This window comes from Nyctereutes procyonoides, unplaced genomic scaffold, assembly GCF_905146905.1.
Source record: "Nyctereutes procyonoides isolate TBG_1078 unplaced genomic scaffold, NYPRO_anot_genome, whole genome shotgun sequence".
Lineage (NCBI taxonomy): Eukaryota > Metazoa > Chordata > Mammalia > Carnivora > Canidae > Nyctereutes > Nyctereutes procyonoides.
Window position 1 is genome coordinate 3883171 of NW_026575041.1, and position 19717 is coordinate 3902887.

General features: G+C 50.2%; 1 protein-coding gene across 6 annotated transcripts in view; it reads left to right on the plus strand.

Annotated features, from left to right (window-relative positions):
• The window catches only part of SLCO2B1 (solute carrier organic anion transporter family member 2B1), a 45311-nt gene extending 33847 nt beyond the window's left edge, over positions 1 to 11464 (plus strand). For 4 of the 6 annotated variants that reach the window (XM_055320483.1, XM_055320485.1, XM_055320488.1 and 1 more), the window contains exons 10-14: positions 1751 to 1919; positions 6229 to 6392; positions 7999 to 8063; positions 8398 to 8518; positions 9590 to 11464. In XM_055320483.1, coding sequence (XP_055176458.1) covers positions 1751 to 1919; positions 6229 to 6392; positions 7999 to 8063; positions 8398 to 8518; positions 9590 to 9770 — 700 coding nt within the window. In that variant the 3' untranslated portion in view covers positions 9771 to 11464. The remainder of the gene's footprint in view (positions 1 to 1750; positions 1920 to 6228; positions 6393 to 7998; positions 8064 to 8397; positions 8519 to 9589) is intronic. The other 2 variants (XM_055320484.1, XM_055320486.1) reach the window with 1 other exon arrangement.
• The last annotated feature ends 8253 nt before the right edge of the window (positions 11465 to 19717 follow it).

The window sequence follows — 19717 nt, forward strand, 5'->3', positions numbered from 1 at the left end:
TCATAAAGTAAATGGAAAAAAAGTCAGCCTAGCACACATGCCTATTTCCCTTTCCTTCTGCCTCTCACCTTGACCCTGACATCTCATCTCATTGTGTTCTCATCTTTGTTCTTGCTATTTACTCCCTGAGATTTGGGTTCTAATTCATTGAAGAAGCTTTTTAGGACCAACTGAGCAAATTCAGGAGACTTTTTTCATATTCCAGCCCAACTAGTGATACTGACAGCTGCCAAGAACTGAGGGTCTCCCATGTACCCAGCGTCCTGCCCAGCTCTTCCCATAGTCTGTGTCATTGAACCTTCACAACATCTCTGAGATGGGTCCTACCGTTATCCCCATTTCACAGATGAGGACGGTGAGGTTCCAAGAGGTGAAGTTGCCCAGCCAGGGCTATCCGGCTGGGAGGGACAGAGCCTGAAGGCAGGGGTCTCCCCACAGGAGCAAGGGGCTGAGGAAGAGCCCCCAGCTCTCATCCAGTCACCTTCCTGCTGCCTGCAGGGGCAACCTGAGGAGTGCCTGCCCCTGGGCAGAAACCCCTGGTGCAGCCTCAGCTCAGGCAGTGCCTGTCCGTTCCCCCTCCTGCCTGCCAGAGAAGCAGGAAGAGATGACCCCCCCCCACTGTCAGAAGGAGACCCCTACCTGAGGGAAGGAGTGAAACTCCCCACTGCCCCATGCCCCCTCCTCACTCTGGTTACCGCTGGCTGACTCAGCAGTTATCCTACCCACATCCCCAGCCCCCTGTGGAGCTGAGCCTCTTCTCCAGGGAACTGAGATCTCACTAAGCTGGCCAGGCCTGCCCCTCTGCCTGCGCCTCTGCCCATACCCACCCTAAGCCCACAGGGCCCTCAGCCACCCACTCCAGCCACCTCCTCCTCTGTAGCCTGGCCGTAGGCTCCCTGGCAGGTTCTCTCCCTCCTAGCCATGAAGTCAGGTCATACTCTGAGCCCCAGGGGCCACCTGCAAATGGCACCTCCCCAGGGTGACCTACGCTCTTGGACTCAGCCTCTCTCCTGATCTCCTGCCCCTATCTACCCCATCCTGCCCCAGCTGACTAGAATGGGGGTATTCCTGGGACTTGGGGGCAGGCCCTCCAAAGGGAGTTACTGGGACTAAGTCATGCGGTGGCCACTGGGACAGTGAGCTGAGAGGTCATGAGGCTGCATGATGGTGATGGGAGGGGATCCCCAGCTGAGCTGACAGGCAGGGATGCTGAGGTCCAGAGAGAGGCAGGGATAGGTCAGTGATCCCACAGCTAGTCAGGTATCCTGATTGGTCCAACATACACAACTCAAATTTTCTAAGAAAAGGAAGCAAATCCAGCCCATCAAGAAAAAGGCACTTTTCATCTAAGACTAAATCCCAGGATGAGTTTATCTTGTGTTTCCTAAAGAGAGACCATTAAGGGATGGAGATATTTGCCAAAGTTCAAAGGCTCATAGGATCCCAGGGCTGGAAGGGGTCTCGGAGGCCTCCATCAGACTCTACTTCCACTCTGCCCATCGGGAGGCTTCCTGCGGCTTCTATCCCATCTCCCTGCTTGCACAACTCCATGACAAGGAGCTCCTCATGGCACCATCACAGGGCAGCCTTGATAGTAAAAACAAAAAAACAAAAAAAAAAAACCACCTCTGTGTGGAGCTAAATCTGTTTAGCTGTTCTCAGGGTGGAGAGCTGTTCAGGGTGGAGGTGGCCCCGGTTCATGGTCTGGGAGGGGGAAAGCCAGGCTAACCCTTCCCACCTTCTCTCCCAGCAGCGACCTGCCTGGACCGGAGCTGTTTCCAGCCTGCTCAGAGCCTTGCTCCTGCCCATTGGATGACTTTAATCCTGTCTGTGACCCTAGAGCCCATGTGGAATACCTCACACCCTGCCAGGCAGGCTGCACAAGTCAGGTGGCCCAGGAAGCTCTGGACAAAAGCCAGGTGGGTCAGGCCTCTGACTGCTCCCTCTGCACCCCCCCTCAGGCTCCGCCCTCCCTGTCTCTGTATGCCTTTCATGCTACCCCATCTTTGAAAATTCTCATTCAGTGGCTCTTTGTCTGTCTATCTATCTGTTGGCCAGTCTGTCTCCTTCTGTTGGCCGGTGTAGAATATGATTCTCACAATAAACTTTTATTGCCCATCTGGGCCCAGCCACGTGCCAGGCCTCAGAGCGCAGGCATGCACCAGATCTGGCTCCAGCTGTCTGTGCAGTGGAGAGGCAAAAGGAAACAAGTCAGGAATTCTGGGGGTGGTGATAGGCAGGAGACATGGTCCCCACAGCTACAGACAAAGATGAAAGAAGATGCATCCTGCCTAGTAGGCTTCCTGGGATGTGGCATCTGTGCTGGATCCTCCAGGATGAGTGAGCAAACTAGAAAAGGGCCTTCCAGGCAGGGGAAAGAGCAGAAGCAGAGTCTGGAAGCAAGCACATGCACGTGGCATGTGCACACATGCACGCAGTGTTTCAAAAAACTGCAAAGAATCTGTTGGAGCAGAAGCCTAAGGTTTCAAAAAGGGAAAGTGAGGCTCAGGCAAAGAAGGGCCTTGAATGCCGGGCCACCAGCAGGGATTTTATTAAGGGAGTGATGGGAAGCATTGGCTAGGCTATGATAGGGTCAGAGCCATGTTGGATCATACCTGAGGCCACAGTATGGAGGAAGATGAGCAGAGGGCAGGCTAGGAGATGGGAGCCAGCAGGGAGCCTGGCACAGTGAGCCCCATCAGTCATTCATTCAGTCAACAAAACTTCACAGAGCCCTCCTCTGGGCCAGGCCCTAGTTTGGGGACAGAGGACCCAGAGTCAAGGGGTCCTACCTTCAAGGAACTCCCAGAGGGGAAGAGAGTGGAATAAGTAGCAGCAGCTACTCCTCCTTTTCCTCAGTGCCCCAGATGACAAATGAGGATAACACCTGCCTTCCTCAGATCCCCCCAGGCTGTAGAAGAGCATGCGTGGGGCTGTGCGGTGTCAGGCTGGCCATCATGACAGCACGTCCCTCTCTCCAGAGTTCCCCACCTTTGTCATGTGGAACTCCTGCCTTTGCATCCTGCTGGGCATCAGTGTCCAAGCCCAAGGCTCCTCCAGGTAGAGACCTAAGCCCCAGGGGCTGTGCAGAGGGAACCACCTGATTGATGGGGCTTCAAGCCAACAGGTGCCACCTGGGCTGTGCAAACTGTTTGCATTTGCAATAATCGCAATCCCAGGCTTTGGGCCTCCTTACCACTCACTGTCTTTGCCTGGTTTCATCTCCCTGAGACCCTTCCAGAGGACCCCAGACCTTGTCAGCTGGGGCAAGATCCCCAAGGGAATAGTCAACTTTTTGTGGATATGGGCCCCTGAGCCCGAGGCCAGGCCCTCAGTTCGAATCCCTGTTCTACTTGTAATTGGCTCTGTTACATCAGGCAAATTATTTAATCTGTGCCTCAGTTTCCTGGTCTATAAAACAGAGGTGATTGTACTGAGTACCTACTGTATACCAGCTACTGTGCTAAATGCTTTCCTCAGGTGAATTGATTGGAGAGTGAGTAAGGAGTCACATGACAAAATCCATGAAAAGCACTTAGCACAGTGGCTGGGAAATTTTAAGCACTTGGCAGTACACACTCCTGTTAGTCCACATACACATGAGAAATGGAGGCTCGGGAAAGGACCGGGCGTTGCCCAAAGTCTTAATGCCAGAGCTGGGACTATAACCCAGGGTTCTGACCTCCCAGCCCAGCCACCTCCCCAGAGCATCCTCAGAGGTTGTGTCTGGACATAGTATTTGGAGGAGGGTGCAGCTGGGTCCTGGTCAGCCCTCAGGAACTGTCCCTCTGACCTGGAATAGTCTTGCAGCAAGCCAGCCTCCTCAGGTGGACTGTGAGCGAGCTGTCAGGACCAGGGCTGGGCGGCTTATTGCCCAGGGTGGCTCAGAGGCCAGGGTGGCTGTGCTCAGTAACTGTGAATGAGTAAATGACCAGGGAGATGATGGGGAGGGGTGGGCAGCTGGTGGGATCTGAGGCTCAGGGGGTGAGGCTGAACCCCCTGGGGAGTGAGAATCAGAGGCAGCTGGAGAGACTGAAGTCATCCATAGGAAGCACTTCCTGCCAAAATTAGACAAATGTGAACGAGAGCCAGGAAAACTCTAAGAGCAGAGCCTCTAGCTTTGTGCCCACCCCGCAATCTTCTGCTACTCTGAAAGGGCGTGGGGGCAGGGTATTTCTCTGCTAGCAACCTTACCTGGAATATTTCTCCCCTTACCTGTCCCTCCATTGTATCTCCAAGCCAGTAGGTTGTCAGCCTGCAGGCAACGCTCCAAATGGCGTATGCTCAGCAAGCTGCACACATGTGGCACCTTAGCCATGCATAGGCACCCTGCAGCGACAGAAGAGCACCCCGTTACCCAAGCCTGAATCCCAGTGTCTCTCTCTCTCTCTCTCTCTCTCTCCTCTCTCACCTTGCCCTAATTCTACCTCCAAAGTATCTCTCAAATCAAAATCTTTTCTCCATCCTCCTTCGCCTCTGACCACTCTATGTTGGGCCTCTTGGCCTGCCTCCACAGTCTGGCCTGTCCTCTTGCAGGGGCCAGAGTGGCTTTTATACTGTCAGCCTCGTCCCTCCCATGCTTAAATTCTTCCCAAGGCTCCCAGACTCCACCTCAGGGACTCCTAACCCTTTTCACAATGGGAAGTATCTGAGGCTGCCATGGCTGGAGGTGAGAGGCTGCCCCAGGCGGACCAGGCCACCTCAAGGGCTGATGGCACCCATCCCTGCACACCCATGTCCCAGCAGAGGCTGAGGCTCCCTGGGACACACTGGTGAGAAACTGTCGTACGGAGAAGAAAAGCCTATGCTTCCTGGCTTGCTTTGCTCCTGCAAGACACCCGAAGGCACTGGCAATCGAGACCATTTCTGAAAGAATTCGAAGCTGGAAGGTGTCTAGGCCACATGGGGGTGGGAATGTGGGTGCAATCAAACACGCCCCTGGGCCAGCCTGGGGGCCATTCCCTGCAGTTTGAAAAGGGGTCACATTTACACATTCTTCAGCCTTTGGAGGGGTCCCAGTTTGTGAAAGAGGAGGAGCCTCCTATTAGACTTCACCATGGCAGGAGGGAGGGCTAGGATTTGTCCTCGGGCCCTCAAGTCCCCAGGCCTCAAAGAGCTCTAAGTCCCTGTCTAGTACAGGTTCTGTAAACATGCTGTGGCCGACACTTGTTTCAGGACTCTGCTCACCAATCCGGGTGCCAGCCTCTCTCAGTACTAACCCTGAACATCTTTCAGTTTCTGCCAGCTTGTGGATGCACTCAGGACACTTTCCAATACTTGACCCAGCATTTTGTGTCAGTGGGATGACTGGCAGGATCCCATTCCACTGTGTTTCTGGACACAGCAGTCCAGGTTTCTCTTTCCAGTCCCAAGCTCTTCACGATGCCCTCCCAGCACAGCCCTCGAGCACCTCCCCTCTGCCCATCCTCGCCTGCACTCTCCACACCAGGCAGACAGATTTAGTTGGGTTCTTTCCTGCCACTTTTATGTGATTTTACATTTGTCCTTCCCTCTACTCATTTCAGTTTTCCTCTTGGCAAACTCCTATTCATTCCTCAAGACCCAAATCCAACAGCCCTCTCTGGTGAAACCTTCCTTGCCCTCATCTGCTGCAGCAGGGTTCCCACTATGCTGTCTGTCTGTCTCTCCTGGGCTTGATTCTCTCCTGGGGAGTCTCCTCTGCAACCGGGTGCCCCAAAAGACGTCAGTAGAGTAGAAAGGGGCGGGGGAACACTGAGCTGGAACATCAGAGTTCCTTCCCCAAACAAACACTCTCAGTTACTTTGATTCCTGGCACAGTCAGGAATTTGGAACATTCTGACATCTCTAGGTGAACGAATGAGAGTTTGTGTGCACGTGCGTGTGTGTAGGTGTGTGGGTGTGTGCTGTGGGACTGTGGTGTGTGTGTGTGAATGCCAGATGTATGTGAGCATGTGTGAATGTGCATGTGTGTGGGTGTGGTGTGATGGGGGGTGATGCTCTCCCAGCCCCTCTCCCTTTCCTGTTCTCCGCTTGCCTCTCCCACGGCCTCAGCCCACGTGTGCATAAAGCAGGGGTTCGGGCACCCGCCTGGCCGCAGGGGTCAGAAACGCCAGCCTCCGGCCGGCTCTACCCTAGCTGGTTAGTGCCCACGGGTCTCTCGCAAGCCTTCTGGGACCTCAGGCGCTTGGCCAGCTGCTGGCCCTTGGAGGCTCCTGAAGGCTTTTCTCCACCCCCTTCCCACTCCAGGTTTTCTACACCAATTGCAGCTGCGTAGCGGGGGGCGGCCCCGTGTCAGCGGGCTCCTGTGACTCAGCCTGCAGCCACCTGGTGCTGCCCTTCATGTTCCTGGTCAGCCTGGGTGCCGCCCTGGCCAGTCTCACCCACACACCTTCCTTCATGCTCATCCTAAGGTGAAAGCAGGCGTGGGCCCTACCTGGTGGAGATCAAGAAATCCTTAACCCCAGACGGGATAAGGGATCCCGAAGGCAGGTTTTGAAGGAGGCCACCTGGGTGTCCTGCTCCCCCACCACCGTGAACAGACCAGATTCTCACTGCCCTGCCTTCGTCCTCATGGCAACCTACTAAAGTGAAGCCCCTCCCCCCCACACCCATTTATAGATTAGAAAACCGAGGCTCAGAGAAATTCAAAAGCCAGACCCAAGTGTTGTGGCAAGTGTTGGGTAGAGTAGTACTGAGAGCCAGGCCCCTATTTGCCCCAGGGGAGTGGAGGCCACACTGAAGGTCCTGACCCAGTTACCCAGTCACAGGGAGGAAAAAGTGGAGTGTCACCTGACTGCCCACCTCGACCCTGCCTATAGTTACAGGGTGGGCCACAGGAGGCACATGGAGAAAACCAAGCCCTGGCAGTGTGGTTCATGATTCTTCAAGCCAATGAGCCTGATATACGTCCACGGTGGGCCCAGCCCACGAAGAGCAGTGCCTCTTTGTCTAAGATCTTTTTTTTAATTATTTATTTATTTATTAATGAGAGACACAGGCAGAGACACAGGCAGAGACAGAAGCAAGTTCCATGCAGGGAGCCTGACATGGGACTCGATCCCGGGTCTCCAGGATCATGCCGTGGGCTGAAGGTGGTGCTAAACCCCTGAGCCACCCGGGCCGCCCTGTCCAAGATCTTTCTGGCCATTGTCCTGAGGTAGCCTGCTGGGACTAACAAATTGTTACCTGAGGCCAGAGTCAGCATTTCTAGGGTGGGGACAGGAATAAGGGGACCTCAGAGCAGAATAATCCCAAGTTTTCCTTATGCTGGAGTTACTTTTATTCCCTATCTGCTTTCTGGAAAAGTAAAAGGGGGATGGCACTTCCTTACAAATATGGAAAGACACGTAGATCTATAAAACTTATGGCCACACGAGAGAAGGTAAAGGAGTCAGGTGTCCCGGCAGACAGCCTGGGTAAGAGGAGTTAATGCCAGCAGTGTGCCACAGATTCTGACTCTCGACACCCACCATCTGTGGGATCTTAACCAAGTCACTTAACCTGTCTAAACATTCATCAGTCTCCCAATCTATAAAATGGGGCTACCAGTATAACCTACCTCACGGGGGTGATGAAAGGGTTGCAGTATAGAATGAGCCCTTAGCAAGCACTCTACAAACACCAAGTGCTGGTATCACTAAGGAGGAGCCAGTGATTGCCTGGGCACCCTAGGCCAGGGCCTCACAGTGCTTGGGTCAGTTAGAAAGCATATTTGGCTACCTAGTTTCAGGTTGTACCAAGCATAGGAGGAAGGGGTGAGGAGGGGGGGGTGTGTGTGACCAAGAACACAGGGAGGCCTGCCCAGGGTCCTGATGGCTGGTGAGAGTGCCTGGAATGGGGGGGCCTGGGCTCCACAGGTTGAAGGGAAATGGGGAGCCTGAGCCCATCCCCAACCCCACCCCTAGGACCCTCAGACTGGGGGACGGTTGGCCCTGGGTGTGAGAGAGAAGGGGATGATGAGAGTCTCCATGAGGCTGGGACCTCTTAATCCTCCTGTCGCTGTGTTTCTGCTTTTAGGGGAGTGAAGAAAGAAGACAAGACGCTGGCTGTGGGGATCCAGTTCATGCTCTTGAGAGTTTTGGGTAAAGAACCTTCCTGGGACCCTTAATTCACACACTCATGGTGTGCCAGGCCTGGGGACACAGGGATGAGCAGGACCCAGTTCCTGACCTTAGGGTTCACAAGTCCATGGGACAAGAGATTGGACCTGGTACCCTGGAGGTGAGTGTGCAAACAGCTAGAAAGCCCTCCAGAGAAGCAGCATCTCACACCAGGATAAGGGATGGGCTCGAGGGTCAAAGACTTATGGGAAAAGAGGCCCCAGTGGGCCTGGGGGTTGTGTCTCCCAGGGAGTAGGGGGGCTGGGTAAGGCAAGAATGCCAGGCCCCATTGTCCCCTGACCACCTTCTCCTTCAGCCTGGATGCCCAGCCCTGTGATCCACGGCAGTGCCATTGACACGACCTGTGTGCACTGGGCCCAGAGCTGTGGGCGTCGGGCCGTTTGCCGCTACTATGACCACGACTTGCTGCGAAACCGGTAAGACCTGGGGTGGGAGCTGCCAGGGCCCTGCGGGAAGGCTGCTGGAAATACTCCTGGGGTCCCAGGTAGGACAGCAGCAGGGATGAGAGGCCCATTCATATCGCCCCACCAGGTAGCAGGTGCTACATCATGCACTGAGCTTACCAGTCCTATGAGCTAACCACAATCCCCCACTCTTATGGATGAAGAAAGTGAGACTTAAAGCAGCCCAAGGTCACACGGCTGACAACTGGCAAAGCTGGGCCTTGAACCCAAATGATCTAACCATGGTCTGTGCAGGAGCATTTGTCATCATGGTTGAGTGTGGGGAGAATCAGGGGAGCAGCCCAGCTGTGAGAGAGACAAAGGGTTGGGGTTGGGAGAAGGCCTATCTAGGACACAGGAGGCCTGAGATCAGCCCAGCTCTGTCTCTTTTTGTTGGAAGACCTGCCTTTTCAGGAACAGAGTCTTCCCATCTGAGCAATGGGGAGCCTAAACAAACCCAAAGGCAAAGAGGCTGCTGGGATGGCATAGGAGGTGGGAAGGGACTTCCTAACAGGGCTGGGAGCAGGGAGCTGGTCCCTGCCAGCTCTGAGGAGGGCATGGATCCTGTGGGTGGGACTCGCCAGGGACCTTCCTAGAGGAAGGAAAATCAAATAAGAGCCTTGGTGAGTTAGGCAAACAGGGGAGAGCGAATCCTCCTTGTGGGAGGTGGGGTGAGCTCAAGTTGCATCTGTCGGGTCCCCTGAGCCCTTAGACAGCCAGAGAGAGGCAGGGCTGACCCAGGCTACAAGCCAGCCAGGGTTGGGACACAGAGGCTCCTACTGCAGAGCCTCTCCCCCTCTACCAGGGAAGGACCCCCAGAGGGGTCAACTCCAGGGGCTTCCTCATCTCCCTAACTAAGCCCATGGTGACAGTCCATTGCCCTAGGCTGGCTGCACGCCTCTTTCCAACTCACCCCTAACCAGGCCTCCATGTCTCTGACCACATGATGGGTGATGGCTGCTGACCCCACTCTGCCCCACCCCAAGGACACCCAAGCCCTGGACAGGGAGAGCTTGAGTTCACAGGTCCCTTTCTCTTTTCCAGATTTATTGGCCTCCAGTTCTTCTTCAAGACAGGATCCCTGGCCTGCTTTGCCTTGATTTTGGCCATCCTAAGGCAGCAGGTCAAAGAGGAGGGGACCCAGGTGACCGTATCCACCTCTGGCCCACAGCAGCAGCTGTTAGCATCAGGGCCAGGAAAGAAGCCTGAAGAATCCAGTGTGTGAGCCGGCCCTAGAGCAGCAGTCATAGAGAGTACCTCCTCTGGGCCCTTTGCCCAATTTTGGGTGTCAGGAACCCTGTTTTCCAATTCTGACGCCTCTGCTAACTTGTTATGTGACTTCAAGCAAGTCACTGACCCTCTCTGGGCCTTTGTTACTCATCTGAACCAAAGAGTTATCTAGGGGTTTGGTGTGTTTGGTCACTTCCAAAGCACAATGGCCTTCCCCCTTCCTCCCCCAGCCAGACAGGCTGACCTGAGCCAGACTTTCCTGATGGAAGGACTGTATATCTCTCCCCCAGGCCCTAGGATAGAGAAGTAGACAACAGTAGGCCAGGCTGGTTCTAGCCCAGCTCTGCTGTTTATGTGGAGCACCTTACACTCTCTGGGCCTCAGCCACCATCTCTGACAGGTGGAAATGGACTTGCCAGCTTTCAGGCCCTTTCCAGCTATGGCCAGCTGTGTGGTCAGGATGGACTCAGGTCTCCTCCCCAGCCCCAGGCAGTCTGGAGGTGGGGCCAGGACAGCCTGTCAAGAAATGTCCACTTGGCGCCCCCTGGAGGCAGAGCGCTGAGGTGAGGGGGAGGCCCCCACTAGGAGGAAACTGGCCTCTCTGAGTATCCAGGCTGGTCAGGGCCTTCTGCAAGCCTGGTGTGAGGGGCCCCTGGGGGACTTAGCTGAGGGGGAAGGCTCACTCTGTAGACTCAGGAAATCCCAGTCCTTGCCCTCAGGGAGCCACAGTCTGGATGAGGCCTGGTCTCTGTGTTAGGAAATCCAGTGGGGAGGTGGATCCAGGCCCCACACTTGGGTATTTTCTGACTTCAAAGACCAAACACACTTAGCGCACATCCACTGATACTTATGCATTGCCAAGACTTCCCACATTTGACCAGCGCCGCTAAAACCATCATGATCCTCATTGACTAGACTCCTAATTTCACCATTTCCTTCCAGGTGCCTGAATCTATGTCACCTAGCACTATGTAGATAATGTCTGGTTCTGTCATAACCATGTTTTAGGGGTAACATCTGGTTCTCTGTGATGCCTGGGTTGGTGTAAAGACCTGTTCTTTGTAAGGCTGAGGCCTGTAACGTCCAGCTCTCTGTAATGAGTGGATCTGTAGAATGCTTGGGTCTGACCAACTGGTCCTTGTCTTGTTTTATGGCCAATCTTATTCGGCCTGGTTATCCCCACCAGGAAGGAGGAGGGAGTTTCCTGATCTACTCCAGCCCATTTTGTTGCCACTACACACCTGACCTGACCAGGACCTACTACTTGGTAGGCAGGAGACAGAGCTGTGGGCAGCAGCTTCCCAAGCCCTGTGTCCAACCCTGTGTTGGAAGCAGGGGAGAAGCCGAGGGCCGATGGGGGTAGTGGGGGCACATGTGGTTCTAGCCCTCTGAGCAGCTCCTGTAGCAGGGCCTTGAGGTTCTCCTTGAGGTGAAAGAAGAAGAAGAGGAGGGTACAGAAGTTCTAACTCCTATTTTGATTCTACTGGTTGATACCTTTAAATGTTTTATAAATATCTGAGTCTGTATTTATCAATGCCAAGAATTTCAAAATTTCCTCCAACAAGATGAAGCAGTTCCCATGTTAATATTCCTTCTCATTCCTTCTCATTCCCTCCTGTTTCCCAGGTTTTGCAGAAATAATCTGGAATTATAGACACAGCTTATTATTAAATTTGTTCTTGCATAATGTCTCTTATATTACAAAATTCCTTTCTTACCAATTGCCTTAGAGTTTGCAACAACCACATTATTTCCAGTTATTTATATTTAAGTTTTTACTGGATTCATTGCTATTATTTCTTGTATATGTCATCTTTCCCTATCTGTATATTCTGGTCTAATCTTCATTTGACTGGGCTACTTCCTCTAGTAATGGTTTCAGAAATGGAATAAGGTCATGAAGCTTTCCGAGTCCTCACCTGTGCAGACTGTCATTCACATTTTACAGAAGAGGAAATAGTTTAGAAAGAATAAGCAACTTTCCCAAGATCATACAGAATAGAAATAGCAGAGCCAGGATTTTGTGGGAAATGAAGCTTATATACTTTGTGGAGCCCTTTTTAAGAAAAAGAACACAAAATTAGGTAAGTATAAGAAAGTGAATATCTAGAACAAGAAAAGTCAAGGCAAATACATGACACAATTTTTTAAAAATAGCTTATTTTTTTACAAACTGTTGTGCACACATCTAAAATACATTCCCCCCCCTGATGATTGGAAGGATTTTCTGCAGCCTAGCTTCTGGTTCCATCATTGCAAACCTGTTTTTCCTCCGTTGTCCATGTGCTACCAGGGCCAGACTGCATAGTATATGTGCTGCCGAAGCGAGCACTGGGCCAGACTGCATAAGGCACATTCATGGCACAAGATGACCTCTGGATATGACACTTTGATCACAATGCCGAGTGAGTTGGACAGTGGGTAGGAAGGTTCCTAGAGGCCATTCTCTACATGCAAGTGGCTAGCAATGAGTTATCTAGATACAGAGGCGACTGAGAACCGTATAAATATAGCCCAATGAACCAAAATTAAGTTGATTCCCAACTCAACTGCCCCTTAGCCAGATCCCAGAAATGCCCACGGCCCCTCCAATCACCTCACATAAAGAGAAACTGTGCACAAGCAGTTGGAGTAGAAAGAACTAGCAACCTTAACTGCTCGTGGTTCAAGTATCTTACCTTTGCAAATTTCTCAAGAACACGACAACCTGAACACATTGCAGGGGCCCCATCCTGAGCCTGGGGAGAGACCCTGATACTCAAGCAGCATTAGCTTCATGTTGAGTCCATCTCTGGGTCAAGGTGAGATTTGAAGGAGAAAGTGAGGTCTTTATGCTTAAAACCCCCCAGGCTGGTCAGGGCGAGGAGACCCCAGGAGTCAAAACAAGAGAGACACCTGGCTGAGAGCCAGGGGTAGAGCAGGTCAGGCAAGGGAGTCCAGGGAGCAGCCCTCTTATGGCTTCTGGCCAATGAGGAGCTGCAAGCAATTGCATCTATGAGCTCACTTTCTTTTCACCCAGCGTCCAAAGGCTGGAAGACGGCATTGTCCCCATGCTAGAGCTGACTGGTGATAAAACCCAACAGTTTCTCCTGGGACATCCCAATGCCTGGCCTGGAGGCCCTTTGGCCCACAGACCTATACTGGAAAGTTGCAGCAGGCAGATGCCGCTCCAGAGCCAGGAGCCAAGAGCCATGACTGGAGTGCAAACAAGTGAAGAGCAAGAACCCACAGCACTTCACCATTCTTTGGCCCTGTTGAATTCCTACTCCCTAACAGACCCCAATGTGTGCTCTTCCTTCTACCTTCTTCATCCCCACCCTACTGCTTGCCTCTCTGTCCCACTTCATGAATCAAACCCAATCTTCCAGACCAGACTCAGAGGCCACCACCTCTAGGGAGACAGCCTGGTACAGGTAATGGAGAGTGGATGACAACCACCTTAGAGAATGATAAAAGATGTTTCTCCAATAAAGTTGCACACAATCATATACACACCTGTGCCTCTGATTTCAGAGGTTGGGGATCATCTGAAGTCTGGCTACAGACCTCCAGTGGACTGGACGGAAGAGAGGTTTAGAGTCAGTGAGTTTTGGGTTCAAATTCTGACTGCCACTTACTCTCAGTGTGACCCTGAACAAGTGATTTAACTTCAATGCATCTGTTTCTTCACTTGCACAGTAAGGCTGATCATTCCTATTGCCTGTCTCCCAAAAGTTGTAAAGACCAAATAATGACATATTTGCTCACAGGCAGTGCACCGGATGATCAATATTTGTAAGTTTCCTTCCCCCTGTCCCTGAAATAATTTAAGGAGCACAAAGAGCATGGGGGCAGGATTGAGGGTGAAGATAGAGGGAGGAGGCCCCAATGAGGGGAGACACACCCCCTTCTCTGCCCTGGCTGCAGCTTTGCTTGTCCCCTAATCTCCCTTCCACTGTCAGCCAGGACTCAGCCTGCCCAGTCTTATCTCTCCCCACAGCCAGCCCTGGACAGCTTTTCTCAACTAGATTTACATTTTTATTGATTTTCTTTCTCACTTCCAGAGCGTCCCTTCCTCTGCTTCCCCTTTTGCTATAAAATGGGCTTACCCCGGGAAACAGCATTCCTGGGGCTGGCCAAGAAGTGATAGATCAAGGCTGGATTCATCCACCAATCTCATTCATTCAACCACCCACCCAACTGATAAATCCTACACTGGCACTGGTGGGGACACAGTCAGTGTCAGATACAGCAAACTCCCAGTGTAAACAGACAAACTTGACAAACAGGAACAAAAGCATGAGTTGTCTATCAGAGAAGGAAAAAGAGGAAGCCATGAACTCTTCCTGGGGCCACCAGGAAAGGCTTCCAGAAGAGGTCAAATCAGAGCTGCCTCAGGAGCTAAGGCAGGAAGTACCCAGGTGGAGAAGATGGGAATGGGCATATGAAACAACAGGATGAGCAAAGACAGGGAGGCACGAGAAAGTAAGGTGTGTCTGAGATAGGATACAAGAGCAACATGGCAGGGGTGTACCATGTGTATAGGGCAATTGAGAAAGACAGGAGAGCTGAGGCTGGACACATAGCGGGGACCAAGCCTTGAGTTCCAGCTGAAGGCTTTGGATATCTTCCTGAGGGCAAGGAGAAGCCCTTGAAGCATTGATTGATGGATTATTCCATTGACTGGTTATTTTAGGCAGGGAGTGACAGGACGAGATTTGTGTTTTAGAAAGCCTGCTGGCTGCACCATGGGGGCTTTGAGTGGAAAAGGAAAGCTGGAGGCCAAGAGCTCAGGCAGGAGGCTGGGGCATTAATCAAGGGGAGAGAAGTAGGAGGCCTTGAACCAGGTCAAGAGAGGCATCCTCAAAGTGGGGGCATCTAAGCCAAGTCTTGTAAGATGAGTAGGAATACACTGGGTAGAGAAGTTGGGAAGGGTGTCCAGGGAGAAGAAATGGCACAGATGAAGTCTCAGCATACAGAAAGCTCCCGGCAGGCTTGGGAAATTTCCACTAGCTCAGCAGGGCTGCACTGTGGCCTAACAGAGAGGTCATGGTGAGGGATGAGGCTGGAGGTGGGTTGGGGCCTTCAATTTCTCTCAGTATTCTCTGTCTCTTGAAGCTAGACTCAGGTGGAAGAGAAGAGTGAGCACCTGCCACTTGTGCAGAGGCAGCTGTGTGGGGCTGCCTTCCCTACAGATAGGAGAGCCCTGGGTCACCGGTGCTCCCAGAGACCTTTCCATAATCATGACACTTCACATTTTACAAAAATCCCCTTATGCCTGAAATTCATGGTTTCCTGGTGAGGCATGTGGAATGAGGATTATATTCCCCATATGGCAGACAAAGAAACCACGGCCTAGAAAAGTGCAGGAAGTTGTCCAAGGTCACTCAAAAGCCTTTCAAAACTCCACTGTTTTTTTCTAATAAAACTTCTTATTCCAGAATCACATATACACACTAGATGATGTAGTGGCTGCTAAACACATCAGAGAAAGAGACCTCCTCCTTCTGTTCCCAGTTCCTTAACCTTCACCCTATGACACTCCAGCTGAGAAAACAGAACCAGGTTCCCTCTGCCCTGGAAGCCAACAGGCATGAGAGCAAATCCCAGCTCTGCCACTTTCCAGGCGTGAAAAGTCACTGCCCTCATCTCAGCATTGTTTTTCTCATCCTAAAAATGAGAGAAATAAACTCCACCTTTTCTGGGTCGTTGTGAGGATTCAATGTGACAATACAGCACCACAGGAGTTAACTACTGCTGAGTGACAAACTACCCCCAAAACTTAGTGGCTTAAAACAACACATTTATTATCTCACAGAATTTCTGACGATTAAGAACCCAGAAGTGGATTAACTGGGAGATTGTGGTTCAGGATCTTTCATGAAGTTTCAGTCAAGTGTCAGTCAGGGCTGAAGTCATCAGAAGGCTCAACTGGGATCCACTTCCAGGCTCACTCTGTGGTTGTTGTCAGGACTCTGTTTTTTGCTGGCAGTTGGCCAAAGGGTTTAGTTTTTATGTAAGCCTCTCCACAAGGGTACTCTTGTCATGGTAGCTAACTTCCCCTAGAATGAATGATCCAAGAAAGAGAATGTGTCCTATTGAGATGGAAGCCATGGTGTCTTTTATAATGTAATCTTAGAATTGATATATCATAACTTTTGCCACATTCTATTGGTCACACGGTTATACCACAACTCTAGTATAACGTGGGAAGGGGATACAAAAGGGTGTGAATACCAGGAGATGTGGATCATTGGAATCCATTTGGAAGCTGCTTACAAGTGGCCAGAGCAGTGTCTGGCATACAAATAGGTACTTATTCATTTGGTAGCTGCTATTATTCTCCCAATGCTCATAGACTGCCTGGGACAAGATCTGAACATGAAAAGATGAGTTTGGCAAAGTAGACTTGAATTGGGTGATGCTCAATTATATGGTAGAAGAGGATGTGCTGGACAAGGGTGGAAATCAGGGTGGGCTCCCTGGCAGCTGTGAAGAGCACAAGGAAGGCCATCCAGAGAGGAAATAGAGTAAGTATGGCAAGCACTATTGGTTGCCTTCCCACAGCCAATTCCCTCTTCCTTGTTCTGGTAGCAAGATGCCTGGCCACAGGGATAAGCCAAACATTTATGGAAACACCTTCCTCTTCACCAGTGAGTGGTCTAAGAGTGGACATATGACCTCATTTTGGTCAATGAGATACAAGAAGATGGTTTGCATAGAAAAATCTCCTGGAAAAGACAGAGGCATGAGAGGAGAAGACCCTTTATGTTCTCATGGCCTTTCTTCCTGCTTGAAAGGACATGGTGCTTATTGCCATAGCCATTTTGCAAGGCAGAGAAGTCTCTCTCAAAGCTTAGAATGGGAAAAGCCTCGGTCATTAAATATGGTTGAGTCACCAGACAAACCTGGATCCACCTTCCTTTGGTCTCCTTGTTAAAGAAATAAAAGGTTTAAGCCTCTTAATCCTGTATGCTCTTACTTGCATTCTAACTGATTCAATGAGCAAAGTATTCCAGTTCCCTCTGGGGTTGTTGCTTTTTCCCAAGGAAGAGTGGAAATGTAAACAGGAAAGTGACTTGGTCTGGGAGGCAGGAGTCCTTGATCTAACCCCAGTGCTGCCTGTGAGTTGTTCTGTGATCTTGAGCAAGTCCCTGCCCCTATGGACCTCCAATAATTATAGCTAATTTTTATTGACTGCTTACTGTGTGCCAAGCACTCCTCTAAGAGCTTCCCTTGCATTATCTCATTCCATCCTCACATCAACTATTATTCTCTTTATTTTATGGACAAAGAGACTGAGGCCCAGATATATTAGGTAATTTGCTCAAGGTTACACATGAAGTTAGTGCTTAGTGCTGGGTCTCTGGATTCTGAATTCAGGCTCGTCTCTCTCTAAAACCAAGGCTCCTGACCATAGGGCTGTACTGCCTGGCAGTAAAAGAGGTGTCTGGACAAAATGACCTCTAAGGGTCTTTCTAGCTCAAATATTCTTTGATTTGCTGTCCCATTTCTAGCTACATGATGAACAAACCAGCTTATCCTAGGCAAGAAAGAAATAAAGACTGTCTTTAGCCATCTGAAAAGCTGTCATGTGAGTGGGAGATTAGACTTACTCAGTATAACTCAGAGAACATGAAATGGACCAGTGTGGGGATACTACAGGAAGAGAGTGCAGCTTACATAAGACAGAACTTTCTATTTGCCATTCAGCAGGGTAGAGGTATGCACAGAGGTAATCACTCCCTGTCATGAAGCTTATGCAAGCCTATGTTTGATAAACCTCTAACAAAAGTACTCCATTGAGTAGAGATGGGACTAAATGGCTTAAACTTTGTGGAAGAAATTAAATGGACTAAAATACTAGAATAATCCAAGCACCATAATTGATAGAAATAGTAGAAGTCAATAAATGGTTTCTTTTCCTTTTTGACACTCAGATTCTTGGATTCAAGATTCTCTAATATGGACTTCTGGCTCTTTGGCACTAGAATTCTACAGTTCTATGATTTTAACACACTGTGTTCTGCCCGGCTAAGATGCTATGGTTTTAATATTCTAACTATCCATGGTTGTGTGGCTCTAGAAACTGGTCAGTCTACGATTTTGTGACTTAAGAGTCTCTAGCTTTAACAATCCAAGATTCAATAAAGTATATATCACCAGCTCCAGAAACATGAGGGAGTCGTCTCGAATGCTGTGCTTCAGTGACCTGGACATACATTTGGCTACTCCCTCTACCCATCTTATCACTCCACCATATCCCCACCCCCCACCCCAGCCTCAGGCTCTCCATTCCAACCAACCCTTCTCCTTTATCTCTATACCATCCCCACTCTGCTACCTCCCCACACATCAAGTAAGTACATTCACTCTCTATCTGCTGGTGATTATTCCTTGAATAAAGACTTTCTCTGTGCCTGGCTTGTGCTTACTCCAAAGGAGATACAGGGAATGAGAAGGCATGGTCATGATTCTCAGAAGGCCTAAGATCTAGGGACCCAAGTCTCTTGTTTTCCTTTAAGCTCTCAGCTCAAGCTCACCCCTACCAGAAAATTTTCCTTGATTCACAATATCTAGCACCAATAACCTCGATTGCAAGTATGATGACCTGAGCTCTTTGGTGGGTTTTTATGCACATTTTAACTTATATGTCCATCCTGTCTCCCTGATTAAAATTGAGGTTTCCCCCTAAATCAAGAGCATGTCTCCTTAGCCAGACAGATTTTTCCAGAGGAAGACCATGTCTTCCTCATCAGACTGGAGGCTCCATTTAGACATGGGCCATGCCTACCTTTTATCATACTTAAGAGTTAAAAACAGAGTGATATTCCTCCACCAGACTAATAAATTCTCAAGGGCAGTTCATGACTCTATCATTAGACTGAGGATTTATTTTTATTTTTTATTTTTAGACTGAGGATTTTATAAAAGCAGAAGTCATATCTCCCTTTAAGATGGGGAAGTCCCCAAGGCCAAGAACTGGACTTCTACCCTCATACTGGGGTCCATCTCCCTGAGAGCAAAGGGTCTAGGGCTTTTCCTTCTCTTCCTATTTCTCCAATCCCAGCTGAGGACTCTGACCATAAGAAGGGAAATTTTCCCTAAAGAAGATAAACAAATGAATGGAAAAGAGAAGATTCATAAGTCAGAGTAGGAACTCCATCATCTCCCCAACATGTCCAGACCTTTTCTTTATTTTTTATTTTTATTTTTTAATTTTTTTAATGGACCTTTTCTTACTATATCCTGGGCCATCTCCTAAAAGCTGCCCTCCCTCTGCTAAGAGTGGGCCCCTCCCAGCTCCTCCCAGCAACTCAGAACAGTAAGTGAAGATGTCAGCACCTTGGACAGCACCCAACCCATTACAGTTCTCCGAGCTAGCGGAAGCTAAGCTCTCCAACTCTCTTAGCCTCTGGGTGATGGATTTCCTCGTTTCTCAATTTGATTAAAGCCCAGTAGATAACCAGAGCGCCTTGTTCCTTTCTTTTCTCTCTTCCTGATGAACATAATTAACTCCGTCAGGCTGGGAATACTTGTTCTTAAATACTGCCTGCCCAGCCCCCACCCAGTAACACACAGTCAAAACATTTGGAAGACACATGTTCCTTCCTGGGGAATGAAAGTGGGAAAGGAAGCTCTTCCCGAGATATAAAGGGGCTGTGACTGGAGACTGAAAAAATGGTGGTTTGGTAAAGAAAATCTTGAGCTGAAAGTCAGGAAATCTGAAGTTTAGTTCTGGCTTTGCCACTCATCTAGATATGATCTAGAACAAGTCACATGCCCTTTATGGGTCTATTTTCCCATCTATACGAGGAAGATATTGGACTAGAGGATCTCAAATGCTATGCGGAGGTAGGGGGAGTTTTAAAACAGAGAGGGAAAGAGACTTGCCTGAGGTCACATAGCAAGCTCATGGCAGTGCTGGTTTTGAATTCATGGCTCCTGGCTTCTACTTCAGTG